At 41.8% G+C, this 19,635-nt stretch overlaps 1 protein-coding gene across 2 annotated transcripts in view; it reads right to left on the bottom strand.

The window, feature by feature from the left end:
• MBP (myelin basic protein) overlaps positions 1-16,049 on the bottom strand; it is a 92,940-nt gene extending 76,891 nt beyond the window's left edge. For both annotated transcript variants that reach the window (XM_068147549.1, XM_068147550.1), the window contains exon 1: positions 15,975-16,049. In XM_068147549.1, the coding sequence (XP_068003650.1) occupies positions 15,975-16,025 (51 nt within the window). In that variant the 5' untranslated portion in view covers positions 16,026-16,049. The remainder of the gene's footprint in view (positions 1-15,974) is intronic.
• Positions 16,050-19,635: the final 3,586 nt, after the last annotated feature.

Genomic DNA, 19,635 nt, shown 5'->3' with positions numbered 1-19,635 from the left:
CTCTTCGTGAGATTTATTCTCCAGGCCCTTCACAGATTTGTTGCCCTCCTCTGCACTGGCTCCAGCACTTCCACATCTCTCTCATACAGAGGTGCCCAAAACTGGACACAATACTCAAGGTGTGGCTTCAGCAGATCTGAGTACAAGGGTACAATCATGTCCTACTCCTGCAGGACACAGCATTTCCAATACAGGTCTTGGCTTTCTTGGCCACCTGGGCACACTGCTTGCTCATATTCAGTTGCTTGTCAATTAGAACCCCCAGGTCCCTTTCTGCCAGAGAGCCTTCCAGCCACACTTCCTCAAGCCTGCAGCACTGCATGGGGCTGTTGTAACCCAAGTGCAGGACCTGACATTTGGCCTTTTTGAAGCTCATCCCCTTAAGGTTGGCCCATTGATCCAATCTAGCCAAGTCCCTCTGTAGAGCCTCTCTACCCTCATGAAGATCAACATTTCCACCCAGCTTGTTGTCATCTGCAAACTTACTGATGACATACTCTATGTGTACACTTGTGACCAGCCACCAGCTGGATTTAACTCCATTGACCACCACCCTCTAGGTCTGTTTGCCCAGCCAGTGCTTTATCCAGCAGAGTGTGTGCTCATCCAAGTCATGAGCAGCCAGTTTGTCCATGAGAATTCTGTGGGAAACAGGGTCAAAGGCTTTTTGACATTACATTACAATAGGTACTTTCTTCTTTGATTGCTTCTTCAGAAATAAATAATTTTGTGACAATTACAACTCCAGAGACGCCAAGGGAGAGGCTCTACTGAACTTACCATTAAAGCCTGTTTGGTTTTCCACAAAGGTGAACACCTTCCAAGTGAAACTTGTCAGTCGCCTCTAAGTGGCATTATGGTGCTTATTTGGGTAAAAACAGATACCTCTTCCCATGATTTTGATCTTTACTCTGTTATTTTGTTTTCTAAAAGCAAAACAAGAGAACAATGTTCTCCATGCTTTAAGCCAACACAGAAGCACTCTCACAAAAAACTGCTGTGTAGAGTTACAATTGCATGAATATGATTAGAAGAAAAAGGGACCATTGTAATATATGTAAGAAGCTAGCAAGCTGAAATACTAACCTGAAAGTTCAATAGCTGGACTTTCCCATCTCAGAAAGGAAGAATAAAGTCTAAGACACAGAACATTTGGAAAAAAAATAAATACAAACCCCAGTTGTTTACCCAGACATGCCCAGAGAGATGACATTTTACTTGTTTGTATTCAGGCAACTGCTCAGCCTGTGTTTATAATGTCTGAACTGGCATTCGAATTGTAGTGACCATTCAGAGGAGGAAACCAGCAACGACAAAACAAACAAATCCTGAGGAGCTGCTGCAGTTAATGAATGGCAGAGGCCTATTTAATAAGTTGCCTCACAAATGGTATGTGGAGTCACCTTCTCTCCAGAGACTTTCAAAACCTGCCTGGATGTTCCCTGTGCAGCCTGCCCTAGGTGATCCTCATTTGGCAGGGGTATTGGACTCAGTGATCTCTGGAGGTCCTTTCCAACCCCTAACATTCTGGGATTCTGCAGCAAGAATCAGGGCAAAGGAAGACAGAAGCTGCATTGTTTCATTCAGCAGCAAAAGTATCAGGATGTTTATGTGGTTGAGATAAATGCAGTTCAAGGAATGCATACTTTAAACCCGATCAGCGGGCCTGATCTCACTGGGGCCACTGCCACCTTCAGATACTGGTGCTCCCTTCAGAGCACACTGACATGCTAATGAAGCTCATGTTGAGGTGGAACCTCCTGTGCTGTAGTTTATATTCATTGCCCCTTGTCCTATCACAGGGTGCAAGTGAGCCGAGCCTGTCCCCTCACCATGGACATCTGGCCCTCAAATATTTATAAACATTTATTAAATACCCTCTCAGTCTTCTCCTCTCCAGACTAAAGAGCCCCAGGGCTCTCAGCTGCTCTCTGTAGGGCACATGCTCCAGTCCCTCAATCATCCTGGTGTTGTCAGCTGGTATGCAGGGGAAAAATTCACTCTTGCAGAATTTTCTCACAGATTTATGGAAAATAAAGTTATTTTTAAATCTCCTTCTTTCACCACCACCTCCCCTTTCCCACCAGATCTGCTCTTTTTCCACCTCATTCTTCCCCTTTTTCCTCTCAAATCCCATAGCACCTGGGCTCTGTTGGAGTCTCCTCCCACCCCAGGTGTGGCCACTTGGCCCTCCCCACCCACTCCCCTATTTAATCCCCTCCAGGAAAGGCAGAAGCCTAAGCTGAGCCCGTCTGGGCTGAGGGATCCTCCTCTCATCACTGGTGAGTCCTCATGGTGTACACTGGGTGATGGTGGTGGTGACAACAAAGGCCGGGGGGCCTGGTGGCCCCCCGGCTAGGTAGGACTAGGCTCAATGACTCCTCCAATATCATCCATGGGTGCTGGCTGGGCCTTCTTCCTGGGGCTGAGCTCCTCTGTGTGGTATCTTGGCTGGTTGAGGGTCTTGGCCCTGGTTCTGGGGTGGGTGCAGAAATGGTGGTGGTGGAGCAGAAGCTGTTTTGGCAGGGTGGAGTGTGGTGTAGAGGGTACAGGAGCTGCTTTGGGAAGATGAAGGGGGCTGATGGAGGGAGGCAGGGTATGAAACTAGATGAAGGGACCTTAGAGGTCATGCACTCCAACCTTCCTGCCATGGGTAAGGACACGTCTCAACTAGACTCAGCTGCTTAAGCCCTTCAATGAAAGGAGCATCCACAACCTCCCTGGGCAGCCTATTACAGTCTCACCACTCATATGACCTTCCCAAAGTAACAGCTCTTGAACATAAATCCTTAGGAAAAACAAATTCTCTGATAACCTCTGTGAAACATTAGAAGTAAACAGAGTTACTAGCAGAGACACAGCTCAAGGCAAACTTCTTGTATTATCAACGTCCCATCTATCCATGAGTCACAATGGTCTTTTTGTTTGCCAGTCAGCCTTCCTCCCCTTGAAGGAAGATATGCATGCAAAACCCACTGATTATAGACAGAAACCTTTTCCTCTATTGGTAGATACAGATATAAATGTACACCCACAAATGTATGGGGGTCCATAATTATGGTGTGGTATTGAGAGGGTGAGGTAGAAGGGAAAACTGGGGTTTATCTCCTGTCTGCAGGACCAGGCTACAGAGACTTTCAATGACACCACTGTTGTTTTTCCCAATGTATTGCTCACACATAGCCCACAGCAAACCCCATCACGTTATTGTACAAAATCTATGTTAATGCACTACTTAGCTAGCAATGTTAAGTGCACAGACGTCATGCAGTTAAAGACTGCATTTCCCTCAGCAACTGTTACTTAGTAACCCTCTGCACATAAATAGAATTTTACATTACTGCATATGTGTTGTGAAGGCTAAGATCCATGCCTCAATTCTGTAGGCAAGCAGGCATTTAAGGAGTCATGCAGGAGTATCTTCATCGATGCACCAACTATATTCACCACTTTCTCTAGGCAGAGAATTAATGGGAGAAAAATCTATGCATGAACAAGGAGGCAGTTCCACTGCTGTTCTTGCTCATAACTTGAAAAAAAGAGCAGGTACAACTTCAAGAAAGTTAGACTTTGCACAGACTTCCTGGTATTACTCATATGCTGTGCAGTGGAGACTTCAAACACAAGCACAACAGACTGCAAAGCTCTTCACCTTCTCCCCTGGAGGTAGTGTAATCCCTTAGCAACCTAAGTTCTAGAGAGAATTGGTACTTCCAGAGCTGCAGTCAAAACATTACTAAAAAAAGCAGTGCAAAACAGATCCAGGGCTGAAGAAAACAGGTGGAGGGTGATGGATTGGAAAAAAAGCCAAACAGCTCTACAGATTAGAGTTCACCAACTCTAAATACAAAACCTGAAATAGCTGTATTATATTCACTTGAATATTTGATCCTTGCCCTATAGATGCTGCTTGTGGATTGACTGACAGCCTACTTAAGCCACATGATTAATTATCAGAACAGGACTTCAGAATCACTTTAGGCCAAGAGACTTCCTTTTTTTAGCATTGAACAAAGTAGGTGCCCTACAGGAAATACCCTAGGCATCTTTAATTCTATACCACTGCAAAGGACATACTATCATTACTCTCCTTCATTCCATTCTTTGCTGGTGGCACTGCTCAGTTTTGTCTCAAAATGATTCATTGTAACAAAAGTGGACTGCCCTGACCAAAAAGCGACTGATTAAATCTACTGCATTTCACAAACAAATATATTCACATAAAGAGGTTACATGTAAACTATAGCTTCATCCATTGACTGACTAAGTGTAAGCATGCAGATAAGCAAACAACTTCATTTGCCCTTCCATTAGCATGTCCACGACCCCTTGTAGACTAGCACACCTCCTTATGTACAGCATTCAAGTAATTGTTGCCCATCTCTTCCCAGCAATTAAAAAATAATTATCTAAAAAAAGATTCTGGAAACTCCAGCAAACCAAAATACTCTTCTCAAAATCCCCCCTACAACTCTTGTGCTGTTATAGGTAACTCAATAGAGAGGGAATCAATCGTTCAAAATGCAGGTTCCTAATTAGAAGGGTTTTTGTCCATCACAGCCATGCCTCAATACTTAAGACTTCATAACAAGCAAGGTGTTCTAAGTCAAATCCTGTTAAGAGTCAGGAAATGCTTTTTTCTTTCAAGAAAACAAAATTCAGCTAGGAGCCATTTCAAGGTTTGAAACTAACCACATGAAATGGTGACTAGAAGTCCAGACACTCAAGAGATGTCCCTGAAGTCCTCATTATCTTAACACCAGAAGACCCAACTTGGCAGTGCAGCAGCAGAATTGAGAACTGAGCAGGAGACTTGGCCAAGCCTTACTCAGTGACTGGGACAATTAACTGGCCATCTGGCTCTCTGCAGGAGGAAAGCAGCTCTGCACCTGCTCTGCCAGCCCACAGTTAGCAGCCTAATTGGTTAAAAGCAAGCTGATCAGGGCAAAAACAAGAATGACTTGTCAACTGCTGAGATCAGTGCTCAGAAGCTGGGATGGAAGCCAAGCCCCTCTGCTTCTGATGGAACCATCTCCCTTGTGGGCTCCGCGTAAGGCATGTTCAGAGGGTCTTCTGTCCCTTATATATGAGAGCAGGAGGCCAAATGGAAAGCAATCAGACTTACAATTTAATTGATATGAAGTCTGTGTCAAGCCCTGTAAGATTCCCAAATGACACAAATCTCTTCTCCCATAATCAGGTGACTCAACAGCTGCAATACAGTGCTGTTACAGTATTAAGTGCATCATGCTATTGCATTAACTCTTTCTGCAAAATCCCAGGGCAGAAGCTGATGCCTGAGAGAACTCAGCACCCCTTTTCAAAGACAGACATACTTCCTTCCTTAGCTGTTTATGTACTTGGAGTTAAAATTACTGGACAGGGCAGCTGGATAATCTAGTGAGAGGTTATTAGAACACAGGGCTCCCCATCCCTCCTAAATGCATTGACCAACAGGGCCTTTTTGGCCTCCATCCCCAGAAGCTCTAAAACCCTTTCATTTTTAGATAGTTTCATTGGTACTTATAGGGCTTATATAGCATAATAGAATAATTAAAATATGAACAGACAAGATGCCAGTGAAAAGGGAAGAAGAGGTAGATTGAATGAATTTCATAATGAGCTGTGTTCTCTCTCCTCCTGAGAGGATAGTAGAAAAGTAAAACACAAAGCACCAAGGTCAAAACAAGAGGAAGAAGTGTGAAAGCTTGATTTTTACATAGGTATTTCATCTATTTTTCTCCTTACCAATACCTTCATTTATGAGACAAGAAATTAGGTGAAGGAAATATGTAATTCTTAATAAAGAGGTTTTTCTTTATATTTTTTCCTTTTGAATCATAGGAAAAAAACAACCAAACAAAAACCAATCAACAAACAATCACAGTAAAAGTTGTCAAGTAAATGAATCTGCAAGGAATCTCAAGGCTTCAGGTCTACATTGCCTGTATCTACAAATAAAAACATTTAAGTCAATCTGACTTACAGTGGTTCTGCTCAATCTCAGATAAAACACTGTTTTCTTCAAGCAGATTTGATTCTGAAAGCAACTGAAGATTAGCACCACATCATAGAAAAAGACATCTTTCTACAGGCAAGAATCTTACAGCAGAAGGCAAGTTAATTCTCTCAGTGGAAAACCCCAAGTTTTAGTCTTCATATGTACAGCTTTTGATCTAGTATCTCATCTGATGTGACTGAGCTCCCAAAGTGACATCAATCAACTCAAAAATAACAAGTTTTCACAGTGTAGCAGTGTATCAAAGACAAAAGAGTCGTCATTTGGTGTAGTTGGTCTCATGTACTATGAGCTCTGAAACCTGTCTTAGAACATGAAGATATGTTTATCTATACTAATATTTTGTTTGTGAAATGTATAAAATATTTTTAAATCAGTGCTGTGGTAGTTTTAGGCTATGCCTTTAAATTTTCTCACAGATCTTGAACAGAAAAGTAGTAAAAAGTAAATAAATCACTATTGGGTATAAAAAGGAAAATAAAGATAATTCTAAATGATCCCATTGGAGAGATAAGGAACTTAAACTGGTTGTACCAAAACAATTTCTCTTCTTGCTTCTTTGGTCTGGGAGAGAAACTAACTTGCTTCTGCTTGACCTTGGCGGCATTGTTTTGGTATGCAATTCTCTGCTTCTGTCTCTTCTCCCTTTTGTACAGGGGGAGGCAGGGAAGAAGTTAGTAGCTCCCCATGGTCTTTGACCACAGAGGTTCTTGTGCTGTATGTTAATTGTAAATATCTGTAAATACTGTGTATCTTGTACATATTTATTGCATTGTAGATTATGGTTTTGCTTGTAAATACAGCTTTCATCTGCTTCCAACTGAGCTGGTCTGGCAAAGTTTATGTTGGGGGGGGGGATTTCAACCCACCACAAATACATGGTAAGCATTGAAATACCTTTTATATATTTTGAGTTATAAACATTCCTCACCTGTTACAGGCAGTGACTTGAAATTCTCAGTTTCACATTTACCAACCTTTCATCTACAAAGTCTCAAAATGCCCCAAATGTCTGGAATTTCAGACACCGGGTTTAAGAGACACTGATTAGTCAGGCCTTATCACTGTGCACCATAAGGCATATTTTATTTGCAACAGACAGCTCTAGTTCAATGTTAAAACAGCATTTAGCCTGTAGTTCACAGTGAAGATCAGAAGGGATAGTCAGACTCCCTGGGTGGAAGGCTGCTGGTCTTGCCTGTTGGACTGCCTGTTGTCAGTCTCAAGCTGCACCAGGGGAAGTTTAGGCTCAAGGTGAGGAGAAAGATCTTCACTGAGAGAGGTTTTTTTGCCATTTGAATGGGCTCCCCCAGGGAGGTGGTAGAGTCACTATCCCTGGAGGTGTTCAAGAGGGGACTGGACGTGGCACTTGGTTCCATGGTGTAGTCATGAGGTCTGTGGTGACAGGTTGAACTTGATCTTTGAGGTCTCCTCCAGCTTTGGTGATTCTGTGAATTCATGTAGTGAGCACACTTGCAGTCATAGAGGGATACAAGCAGAGTGTATACACTTGACTATCCACTTTCATTTTTTAGGTATATTATTTAACATATCATTATCTTTTTGTATGCATACATATATACACACTCACACAAGGAATCAAAGTGGAATTTTGAAGTTTTTGCACACAGTTCCACTTCAGACTGGCCCATTTTCCCTAAAGTATTCTGCAACAATTCTTCTGTTTTCCACATAAACCAAATTCTTTAACAGGTATAAGAGTGTAACACAACTTGATGAGAAAATAATGTGTAAACAACAAATGATAGCTGGTCATAAAAGCAGACAGTTTTGATTCTCGGCTTTCAAATACTAACAATGACAATATCGAATTGCTTTGTAAAACAACATGCTGTGGTAGGCTGGGAGAAGTGCAGAAAGTCATATGAAGAGAGCTTGCTGGGAGAGAAAGTTTTTCAAGAGGGTATATGTTGTCAGAAAAGTGCACTTTTTTCCTTTTCTATGGCTTCCACCTTCCTGATCAGCCTGCCTGTTAGATGGTCAGCTTTTCCCCATTTCTGAGAATGCAAGTGCACTGGAAGTAATTAAGTACTACCTCTAATGTCTCAGACAAATTGAAACACAGCACTGAATGGAGACTGCATCACACTTACAGAGGCATCAGAGGCAGAATGTAGTGTGCAGGAAGAAACTGTGTGTGAGAAGGAGAAGTAACATAAAGGAGGAAGGAAGAACGGGTGTGTGAAAGGCTGGGAACATATGCTAGACCTATACTAGTTTTGACCACAAAACAGAAAATTACTCAGATCTCAATGCAGCAGTCTCAGATAGTAGCTTGTAAAAGAGATGTTTTCAGTGTATTGGGATTTCCATAATACGTCTGAAAATCTCAGCACTACCAGACAGTAAATCCAATCCTAAAGCTCTTGAACAGAATGAGAATAACCAAGGATCCACAATGGATGACTAGTCATTTGACTGAAAATTATCACAGTATCACTTAGGTTGGAAAGGACCTCGAGGATCATCGAGTCCAACCTATCACCATAGACCTCATGACTAGACCATGGCACCAAGTGCCACGTCCAATCTCCTCTTGAACGCCTCCAGGGACGATGACTCAACCACCTCCCTGGGCAACCCGTTCCAATGACGAATGACTCGCTCGGTGAAGAACTTCCTCCTTACCTTGAGTCTAAACCTCCCCTGGTGCAGCTTGAGATTGTGTCCCCTTGTTCTGGTGCTGGTTTCTTGGGAGAAGAGACCAACCCCTTCCTGGCTATAACCACCTTTCAGGTAGTTGTAGAGGGCAATGAGGTCACCCCTGAGCCTCCTCTTCTCCAGGCTAAACAATCCCAGCTCCCTCAGCCTCTCCTCATAGGGCTTGTGTTCAAGGCCTCTCCCCAGCCTTGTTGCCCTTCTCTGGACACGTTCAAGTGTTTCAATGTCCTTCTTAAACTGAGGGGGCCAGAACTGGACACAGAACTCAAGGTGCGGCCTAACCAAAGCAGAGTACAGTTGTTAAAAAATAGATCTCATCCCAAAATTTCTGCTTCTTAGGTCTTTTCTGTGGCTTTTGAGCCTCACAGAGTAAAAGTATGTGAGCAAGTCAAGTACCCTCATACCTCCCTAAAGTCATCTTTCAGTTCTCACTAAATCCAGGTACACCAACCTGAATGTCAATCTGTAGCACTGACCACTCTGAATGGCACAGTGACAGAAATGCACAATTTCCATTATTGCCTTTTCTTGATTAGAATTGATGCTGAGAGTTCCTTCAATAATCCAAGGTAAACAATATGTATCTTTAGTGTTCAGCTCCATTCAAATTTTTGTATTTTTATAGCCACATCCACATGATGCTGTGCAGATTGTTTTTAAAGGTCAACCTTATAAATTAAGAATGAAGTTATATATCCTGCTTAAAAGCTTTTCAATTTCCTTTTGCAAAAACCACTTTTTTTTTCCTTCAGCAAATGCTACCTAAGTGTTTCCATCAATTAAAAGCAGAGGGCATGAGAAAGTTAAGCAGAAAGGAAAATTTCTGTGACATTTTAGCTCAAAGTGGAAAAAACAGCTTCTGAGCTGTAGCCACAGACAAGTTCAATTTACTCAGTGTACAAATAACTATAATTATGTAAGAAATTAATCTTTCTGAAGTGTGGAAAAAAAGTTACCCTTAAAGTGTATGGGAAAATCTTCTTTTTCCTTCTGATGTCCATTTAACCCTTGCTCAATTTTCACATGAGAGGATGATGCAGTTTACCTTAGCAACGTGGAACTTCTCTTTTCTCATTTAGCATCAGATTCCAGCAGAGCTGGGGGTTTGGCTTTGCACCAAGGAGCAGGGTAAAACCATGCCTTACAATGAGTTATGCTGACCTAGTTATCCTGATCTAGCTGCACACTCAGTCACACCATCACAAATTAAAATGAAACATGGCTCCATCACTCTTCATCCCAGGTGCCGCTTAGGAGCATTGAAGACAATAGAACTACTATTAGGGGGGGAAAGGATGAGGACAAACTTCAAAATGCACTTATACCAGCGTTTAACACTTTGCTAAGTGCTACAGGCCAGATTTAGCAGTCGCTGCCTTTGATACTGAGGATTCTGCTGTAGTTTGGCCCTGGGAACCCATAAGTAAAGCTTGGCAGTCTCTCTAATAGGGATAATGCACTTCACGACAACGGATTTTACAGATAACTGCATTCTAAGGTTATACTTTAAGTGGGCGGGGGGGATTGGGAGGGGGTTATGTTCTTTTCACACATAACTAATGGAAATTCTAGTTTGTTACTTTGACCTATCTCACCCACTTTCAGAGCAGGCAAGACATCATGCCATTGAATGTTGATCTATGACCATCACAACAGTAAAAGCACAAAAAGGTTACGTGAGACAAGAAGATATTGCTCCCTTTCAGGATCTTTGATGCCACTTACTGCTTCCTCCAGATGAAAAATAGGAACAGCTCTGCTGTCCTTTTCCAGCATGAAGATGGTAAAGCACTGAACAACATGTTCTCAGGCTGAAGCATGGGCTGATTCTTATTAGAAAAGTCATCTCAGCAACAAGAACAGTTCACAGAGAGTTCACAAAGAATGGGCAGTGCATTACACCTCTGTTCTACCCACCTCCTTTCTAAGTCACACTGTTACTAAACTAATTTGTCATTCGACAAGACAGTTACCCGGTAGATCTATATCAAAGTTAACAAGAAGGGAACTATGGGGAACTATATCACAACAGCACGGCATCTGAAGCACAAGACCTTAAAAAGTACAGAGTGTACTTCCCTCTTCTAGTCAGTTCTGTGGGCTGAGGGTGGAAGAACAAAGCCCAAGACCCAACCCAGCCCCAGACAAAACCACAGCAACTGCGCCTCTTCCTTTTACACCCATGCAAGCTCAACCAGCTTGAGACCTCAATCAAGAAACACTAGTACTTAGCAATTGTATGCACGACAGCAAAACATGCTCTCAATTAATGTCATGTAACTCTTAGCTAAATATTTACTCACGTTTTCAGTGAAACGTGATCAGATCTAGTGGCATACTGCCAAAATTACACAGTTCAGGTAAAACTTAAACATTAGCAGCAGGCAAGCAGGCACTGTGGCAGTGACTAGTACTTGCCCACATCTGCCACTCACCCACATCTCCCTTGCTGCCTACCTTTAATTCTTCCACCAGTTGCTCTACACAGCAGAGCACTGTACCTTCAGTGGCCTATGCATACACACAACAAAGGGAAACATGAAAGTGTAAAAGTGCCAGCTCTAATGCAGGGACAGCTTCCACACATACTTACAATGAGCTTACTATATTTCAGGCACCTGAAACGTTAAATATTATAAATACAACTGACCCTATTAAACTCAGTGCCTTAAGTGTTTAATGAACAGCCAAGTATTCAAACACATGACTTGATTTAGACACATAGATTGCTCCTTTTAAGTAAGCAAGTAGCTCTACTATAAACATTAGACATAGACTACCAACCCATGATGGTTTTATGGCTAATTTTTGAGGACAGATGTCACAGCCACTGCGTACTTGGCATTCTCAGAGGCTTCAAAGAGTACAATAATTTCTGTATCACTATGATATTACCTCACTAGTTACAACCATGTTAGTGCCTGAAGCCTCCACTCAAGGTCTCCAAGCACTAATATTAACACAGGATGACACTGCATCTGTCCCAACAAACAATCCAGTTAGACAGTATGAGGGTTAAGAAATTAAACTGGAGGGTAGAGTGAGCACAGAAGGATTTGCTCAAGGCCAAGTCTAGGTCAACAGTAGAATTTGAAGAAAACAGACATTCGTCAAAGTGAACTGGTCCTGCTTAACCTGACTGCCCAGAACTTCCCTGGAACAGGATTTGCTTCTTCCAAAAGCAGGAATTCCTTTTACCAGGCTCTGTCTTAAGCATACACTGGCTGCTCAAGAGAATTTCTGCAGTGTGTAAGCTGTAAAACTCATTGGTGAAAATGCTCAGCAAATCTCTCAACACACTAAATTTTTTCTTTCTTTTTCCTTTACCTTCAGAAAGAAACTGGCTTGAGAGGGAGTGTTTTAATTAGTGTAACAGATTACAAAGAATATACCACCACAGCCCCTGTGCTCCTTAATGCTTTACAGCAAAAGGTAAATCTCTGAGAAAACACACAACTGTACCAGAAAACAAAGACTATGCAGCTTTGCTAGGGGGAAAAATGTGTCTAATAATAAGACTATTTATTTGAATGTAATAAAATCAAATGCCATGTTGGGGGTTCTTGGATTGGGGGCTTTTTGTTTGTTTTGGGGTTTTTTGTTGTTTGGGGTTTTTTTGGCTAGAGGTTTGTTTGTGGGATTTTTACTTTTTGTTTGGGTTATTTGTTGTGTGGGGTTTTTGGTTTTTTTTTTTGTTACAGAAGAGTATATCCCAGACTTCAAAACCACACAACCTGTATGTTACTTATCTTTAAAACTCTATGAATTTAAAAAAACCAAGCCTCTATCTCACAAAATCAACACTTCAGAGCAATTAATAAAGCAAATAAAATTACTTCATCTGTTTTTTTCTCTCTTGATACTTTATGATACATACTCAGAGGAAGCACCTGGTAAAAACCACAGATATGGCTCAGGTTTGTAAGCAGTCTCAACTGTAAGAGATAAGGCACCAGATGAGATCAGAGTGAAAACTCTTTTGCTTGCATATCCCTGAGAATCTGTAAGGTGAACAATCCAACAATCCCTGCACCAGCCATCGTCAGAATTTCAACTCCTTTGCATCAGAGAGAGACAGAAAACTTTCTGCCAGTGTTACCAGGAGTAGGACTACACAGGGTGCAAATTTCTGTAAATCAGATAGACAGCTGGGGAAAAAAGGAGAGAAAACAATCTCCCCAGAAGCAACATTTAAACCATACCTGTTCCTAGGAGGAATTTAGCTTGAACTAATTATGCTGTGTTTTCCTTAAATACTGACAACCAGTGAGTTTATTAAAATTATCAAAACAACCACTGCAAAACACATTACAGATTCTAAGTACGTAGATAGGGTACATCACAGCAAGATTTTTCATATGTTTACTACACAGCAAGACTCAGTTCTTGTTATCAGATAGCTTTTAGTTCAAACCATTGAACTGTAAACTGACTGCCTTATCGCTACCTCTGTTTTCAATTTTGGCTCATGAGAAAGTAATACACTGTGGCAATTATACATTCCAAAGTTGGTAGAGCTAGGTATCAGAGGCAGCAATTCGTTCTGGTTCCTTGATGTTTGTTTACAGCACACCCTGAGTACATCAAGGACGTTTAGTAAATAGATGATCCAGTATTTCCAATAAACTAACACATTCCAGGCCTGTATAATCCCTTGATACGGCAGGGCAGTGGGTTCTGTTCTTTTATTATGGGTCCTGAGCTTGGTTTCCAGCTCCGCACAGTACCGTGACCTGAGATACATGGAATCCAAGCTCCATGGACTCAGCATGTTCAGTAGTTGCTGAATAACAGATGAGAAAATGCTGGAAACTTTCCTTCTGATCTCATCTTCCAAATTACTTAAGTCAAGGGATAGTTACTGACAGGGATCAAGAAGGTTCAAACATTTGGGGATAGCAATATATGTACTGTGCAGAATTCTGAGGGAGACAATCAAATGGAGAGTAGCAGAGAACTGGGCTATTGTAATACTTACAGGTTGCTTTAGTCATTACAAAAAAACATGTATTTCAGACATTAATTAAGGGCATTCATTTGTAGCTTAATTATGTCAAATTAAGGCAGATAAACTATAATTCTGAATAAAGGCCCAATAAAACTTCAGTCACCTACTCTCTCTACTCCTCTATCTTTAGATCTTCAAGAACTTAATGAAACTCAGGACGTGAAGGACAGCCCATTCTTCTTGTTATTGATGTTCTTAGATATATTTATGTAAGTTTAAACCAAAATATTAACACTAAGAACAAAATTAAACAAAGTACTTACACATTTACTAATACATTAAGCAGACTGCAAAGTCTAGAAGGATGAATATAAGCTCCCCCTACAGAAGTTCCTCCTTCAAAAACATTTTAGGTAAATCAATATTATTTTGACTGCAGAATCAATTATTCTCCATGAGCCAATTAGGAAAAAGAAGGAATCTTAAAAATATAAATGCAGCAATCCATTTCCTTGTAAACTGGTCTTACACACTAAGTACAAGACTCATGGCCACCTGACTTACTCATCACTACAGAACCTCCTCATCTTGCATAGGCTGCCTCCTTTTTGAGGCCCCACGTGCCAAATACTTTACTCACATGTCCCCTAAATGCACCAGATACACAAGATCCCACTGTAGGAGAACAGTTACAGTGTGGTTTTCTAACCAAATTTTAACCTCAAAGAGTAAAACAGGGGATTTGTGGTGCAGAACAGCCCACCAAGCTCTGTGTAACTGCGATATCACACCTGCAGGATCTTACACCCTTTTTCAGAAAGGATCAAAATATTTGGCTAAATACATCTGTTTGGTGCATTTGACTTTGCTAGATCTGCACAACAGTTTTCTAGAGAGGAAGTCTACAAGACTGGTCAGTACAAGACCACATCTTGGGACTCATACTATTACTTGTACTGAAACTTTCAGCTACAAAACCATTTTGCAAAATACAGCACATATGCAAACCAAAACCATGTAGCCAGTTGTCCTCCCTTCCAGCTGTTTTCTCCCTATTCCTTCCAGTCTGTTTATTTATTTTTCTAGAGGAAATGGCAAAGAACTAACAACTGTATGAAACTGAGTTTGGATACCTTTCAGGGGTAGCTGCTTGTCTGCCACAGCAATGCAAGATACTCCAGATAAAGCACAGAACTGTCTGTTTACATCTGTCCAATGAAAAGGGCAACAGCTTTATACAGTGTGGGCTCACTGTGTAAACTGCTATTTTTGGGTGGGGATGAGTGGAGGGAAGTTAGCAATAGCTAGCACCACAAAGCATCTTTTTTATATATATAAAGATGTTCTTTTTCTAAGGTGTGTGTGAATTCTTTTCTGGTACAGTGTAGAAAAACAGACACTATCACAAGGCAAACAGAATACCACATTATGTGCAAACTTCACAAGAGTGTCAGCAAAGGCTTAGAAAGCAAAAATGAACTTTTAGTGAACATTTTGACAGTTGATATTAGTTTTTTTTTTAACCTGAGGAGGAGATTTTGAAAGCTGTGTCTGCTCCAACTGACAATCTTTTCCTTTAGAATTATCTTATGTATTTCTATATAGCTCCTTTCTTACACATAAAGCCAACGAGTGCCCAAATGGAAACCTGTCAACATGTGGAACATAATTCAGCTCAGTATCTCTTTAAAAATATCTGCAATATCATTATTCTAGGGCTCATTTCATTAATTTACACCATGATTGAGCAGCTTTTTTTCAGCCACATAGCATAGGACTGTTGTTTAAAAGAGAATCATAGAATCAATAAGGTTGGAAAAGACCTCAGAGATCATCAAGTCCAACCTATCACCCACCACCTCATGACTAACTAAACCATGGCTTCAAGTGCCACGTCCAATCCCTTTTTGAACACCTCCAGGGATGGGGACTCCACCACCTCCCTGGGCAGCCCATTCCAATGGCCAGTAACTCTTTCTGTGAAGAACTTTCTCCTCACCTCGAGCCTAAACTTCCCCCTGGTGCAGCCTGAGACTCTGTCCTCTTGTTCTGGTGCTGGTTGCCTGGGAAAAGAGACCAACCCCCACCTGTCTACAACCTTCTTTCAGGTAGTTGTAGAGGGCAATAATGTTTTCCCTGAGCCTCCTCTTCTCCAGGCTAAACAAGAGGTGATCATTTTATAGAGACAATTGTGATAGTAATGATAAATATGTTCTGGTAAACACATTAATGTTATATATATGTACACCTATCTTTCTGTACAGACATACTTCATAACATGCATATTTCTGACGTGACTGTGCCTGTTCAATTTTCTGCACTTACCTTGGTTGACTTGTCAGCACTATGTTCTCGTTTTCCCACATGGTTCCCCATGATGGATCACCAGAACTTCAAATTCTGAAAAAGATAAAAACACAACTAACAAAACTGCATTTTTTAAAACAATACATTTGCATCATAATACAAATTACTGTTTCATCTGACATGGAATGAAAAGAGAGTTTTCACACAATGAGCTTTTTTACAGTCCAAGGTAAGATCTGTGAAATATCCAAAGAGAGAAGAGAAGAGAAGAGAAGAGAAGAGAAGAGAAGAGAAGAGAAGAGAAGAGAAGAGAAGAGAAGAGAAGAGAAGAGAAGAGAAGAGAAAGAGAAGAGAAGAGAAGAGAAGAGAAGAGAAGAGAAGAGAAGAGAAGAGAAGAGAAGAGAAGAGAAGAGAAGAGAAGAGAAGAGAAGAGAAGAGAGAGAGAAGAGAGAGAAGAGAAGAGAAAGAGAAGAGAAGAGAAGAGAAGAGAAGAGAAGAGAAGAGAAGAGAAGAGAGAAGAGAAGAGAAGAGAAGAGAAGAGAAGAGAAGAGAAGAGAAGAGAAGAGAAGAGAAGAGAAGAGAAGAGAAGAGAAGAGAAGAGAAGAGAAGAGAAGAGAAGAGAGAGAAGAGGAGGAAGAGAAGAGAAGAGAGAGAAGAGAAGAGAAGAGGAAATTAACCAGGTTGGAAAAGACCTTTGAGATCATCGAATCCAACCTATCATCCAACACTATCTAATCAATTAAAGCATGGCACAAACCGCCCCCATCAGTTTCTTCCTAAACACCTCCAATGATGGTGACTCCTCCACCACCTCCCCAGGCAAGCCATTCCAATGGCCAATCACTCTTTCTATGAAGAACCTCTTCCTAACATCCAGGCCTAAACCTCCCCTGGTGCAGCTTTGAGATTGTGTCCTTTTGTTCTGGTGCTGGCTGCCTGGGAGAAGAGACCAACCCCCATCTGGCTACAACCTCCCTTAAGGGCAGTTGTAGAGAGCAATAAGGTCTCCTCTGAGCCTCCTCTTCTCCGAGCTAAGCAACCCCCAGCTCCCTCAGCCTTTCCTCATAAGGCTTTGTGCTCCAAAACCCCTCCCCAGCTTTGTTTCCCTTCTCTGGACACGTTCTAGCAACTCAACATCTTTCCTAATCTGAGGAGCCCAGAACTGGACGCAGTACTCAAGGTGTGGCCTAACCAGTGCTGAGTACAGGGGCAGAATGATCTCCCTGCTCCTGCTGGCCACACTGTTCCTAATACAGACCAGGATGCCATTGGCCTTCTTGGCCACCTGGGCACACTGCTGGCTCATGTTCAGCTTACTATCAAACATGAACCATGCTTACCTGCATTTCCTTCTTAAAAAACATAATCAAAAAAGAACAACAAATTAAAAACTGTTCAAAGAAAACAAGCCCAAAACATAAAAAGATATAATCAGAGGAGGAAAAATAAAATGTTTATTATTAAATTTACACATTAAAAAAAAAAAAAAAAAATCTAACTTACAAATTAGGTAGAGGTCCTGTCTTTTGATAATACTAGAACAGTGCAATATGTATCAAATAACCTATAACTGTAAACTTCCACGAAAGATCAAGGAAGTTCTCTTGAATTCATGCTTGCCATTCTATAAAGAGCAATTACTGAGCAGAATTACCACACTAAACTGCCAACAATTTGCTGTAGAGGTGAGAACGGGCATGTTCATTACAGCCCACGCTTCAAAGCACATAAGAAAGGAATGCTAACTCTTATTTTCTGGTTCATTCTGTTGTATCTCAGGTCTAACAAAGCTTATGTAGGCTAAACCACAACACTCAAATTTCAGCTTTTAGAATACACCTGTGGTTATACTACGTATTTTGTATTGAGGCGTGTGTTCATATAGGATCTTACATGCAGCTGCTGCCTTCTGCCAACTTGAATGCTTTGCAAGGTGCCATATCAAGCCCTGAAACTTAAAACTACATGCAAAAGGGTTTAAGTGAAATTTCTGCTTTCAGGATTATGAGCTCAACTTTCAGTAATGAAAAATGAATAAAACGCACATGGTTGTAACCCCCAGCTCCACACACCAATTTGTGTACCAAAGGACACCAAAGAAACCTTGACTGTCACTTTCCATCCCAGAAATATGCACTTTATCAAAAGTAATCTTGTCCCTGTATCTCTACTTTTAGATTTATTTCCCCTACTCCAGCCCTGCTGAGAAATTTTCGTATGAGTGGCTGCAGTGCTCATTTAACTATACACCGAATTACATTAGCTCCAAAATCAGAATGCCACATATCCCTGTATCTAACTAAATAATTCCCCACAAATAGCCAATTCTAAAGTCTCACAAAGGAAATATAAATAAAAATAAAACCCCCATCCATACTCACTAAATGTACTCAAGAGCAAGTTTATTGGCAAATTGGAAGCAGATTCTTTTTTTTTTTTTTGACAGGGCTATGCAGTGCATAAAAGATCAACAGACAAACCAACTATGCTTTCAAATTGTGAAGTCTGCACAACCAACTCGTGGTTTTGTGATATTATGAAAAATATCACAAATAAATTCAAATACACTGGGTTTCAGAGCTGAACTACCTTCAAAATGGCCTTTTCTCTACAAATTGCAAGTATCATAGTATCATAGTATCATTCAGGGTTGGAAGGGACCACAAGGATCATCTAGTTCCAACCCTCCTGCCATGGGCAGGGACACCCCACACTAGATCAGGCTGGACAGAGCCTCATCCAGCCTGGCCTTAAACACCTCCAGGGACGGGGCATCAACCACCTCCCTGGACAACCCATTCCAGGGTTTCACCACTCTCATGGTGAAGAACCTCCTCCTCACATCCAGCCTGAATCTCCCCACCTCCAGCTTCATTCCATTCCCCCTAGTCCTATCACTACCTGACATCCTGAGAAGTCCTTCCCCAGCCTTCCTGTAGGCCCCCTTCAGATACTGGAAGGCCACAATTAGATCACCTCGGAGCCTTCTCTTCTGCAGACTGAACAGCCCCAACTCCCTCAGTCTGTCCTCATAGGAGAGGTGCTCCAGCCCTCTGATCATCCTCGTGGCCCTTCTCTGGACACGTTCCAGCACCTCCACATCCCTCTTGTAATAGGGGCTCCAGAACTGGACACAGTACTCCAGGTGGGGTCTCACCAGGGCTGAGTAGAGGGGGAGGATCACCTCCCTCGACCTGCTAGCCACACTTCTCCTGATGCAGCCCAGGATCTGATTGGCTTTGCGGGCTGCAAGTGCACACTGAGAGCTCATGTTGAGCTTTTTGTCCATCAGCACCCCCAAGTCTCTCTCCTCAGGGCTGCTTTCCAGCCAGTTACTGCCCAGCCTGTATTTGTGCCTGGGTTTGCCTCGACCCAGATGCAGGACCCTGCACTTGCTCTTATTGAACTTCATGAGATTCACCTCTCATCACCTACTTTGCAACAAGGAAAATACAGAGTGTCCTCTGGCCTCCCTTTAGTCTTTCTTGGCATCTTTGGAGTAACACTCCAGGAACAACCACCCTGTACTCACAAAACATTGAGCATAGCAGACTTTCAGTCCTGCAATTGTGGCAATGCCAGTGATGAGCAGTGTGAGCAATCTGGCAGTGCAGGCCTAGAGCCTGACATGGTGGTAGGCCATGCTCAGCAGAAGTGCAGAGCCAGCTAGCAGTGGAGC

This window comes from Melanerpes formicivorus, unplaced genomic scaffold, assembly GCF_026170545.1.
Source record: "Melanerpes formicivorus ecotype bairdi unplaced genomic scaffold, bMelFor1.0.p_v2 SCAF_15, whole genome shotgun sequence".
Taxonomy (NCBI): Eukaryota; Metazoa; Chordata; class Aves; order Piciformes; family Picidae; genus Melanerpes; species Melanerpes formicivorus.
This window is presented reverse-complemented; position numbering and strand designations above follow the sequence as displayed.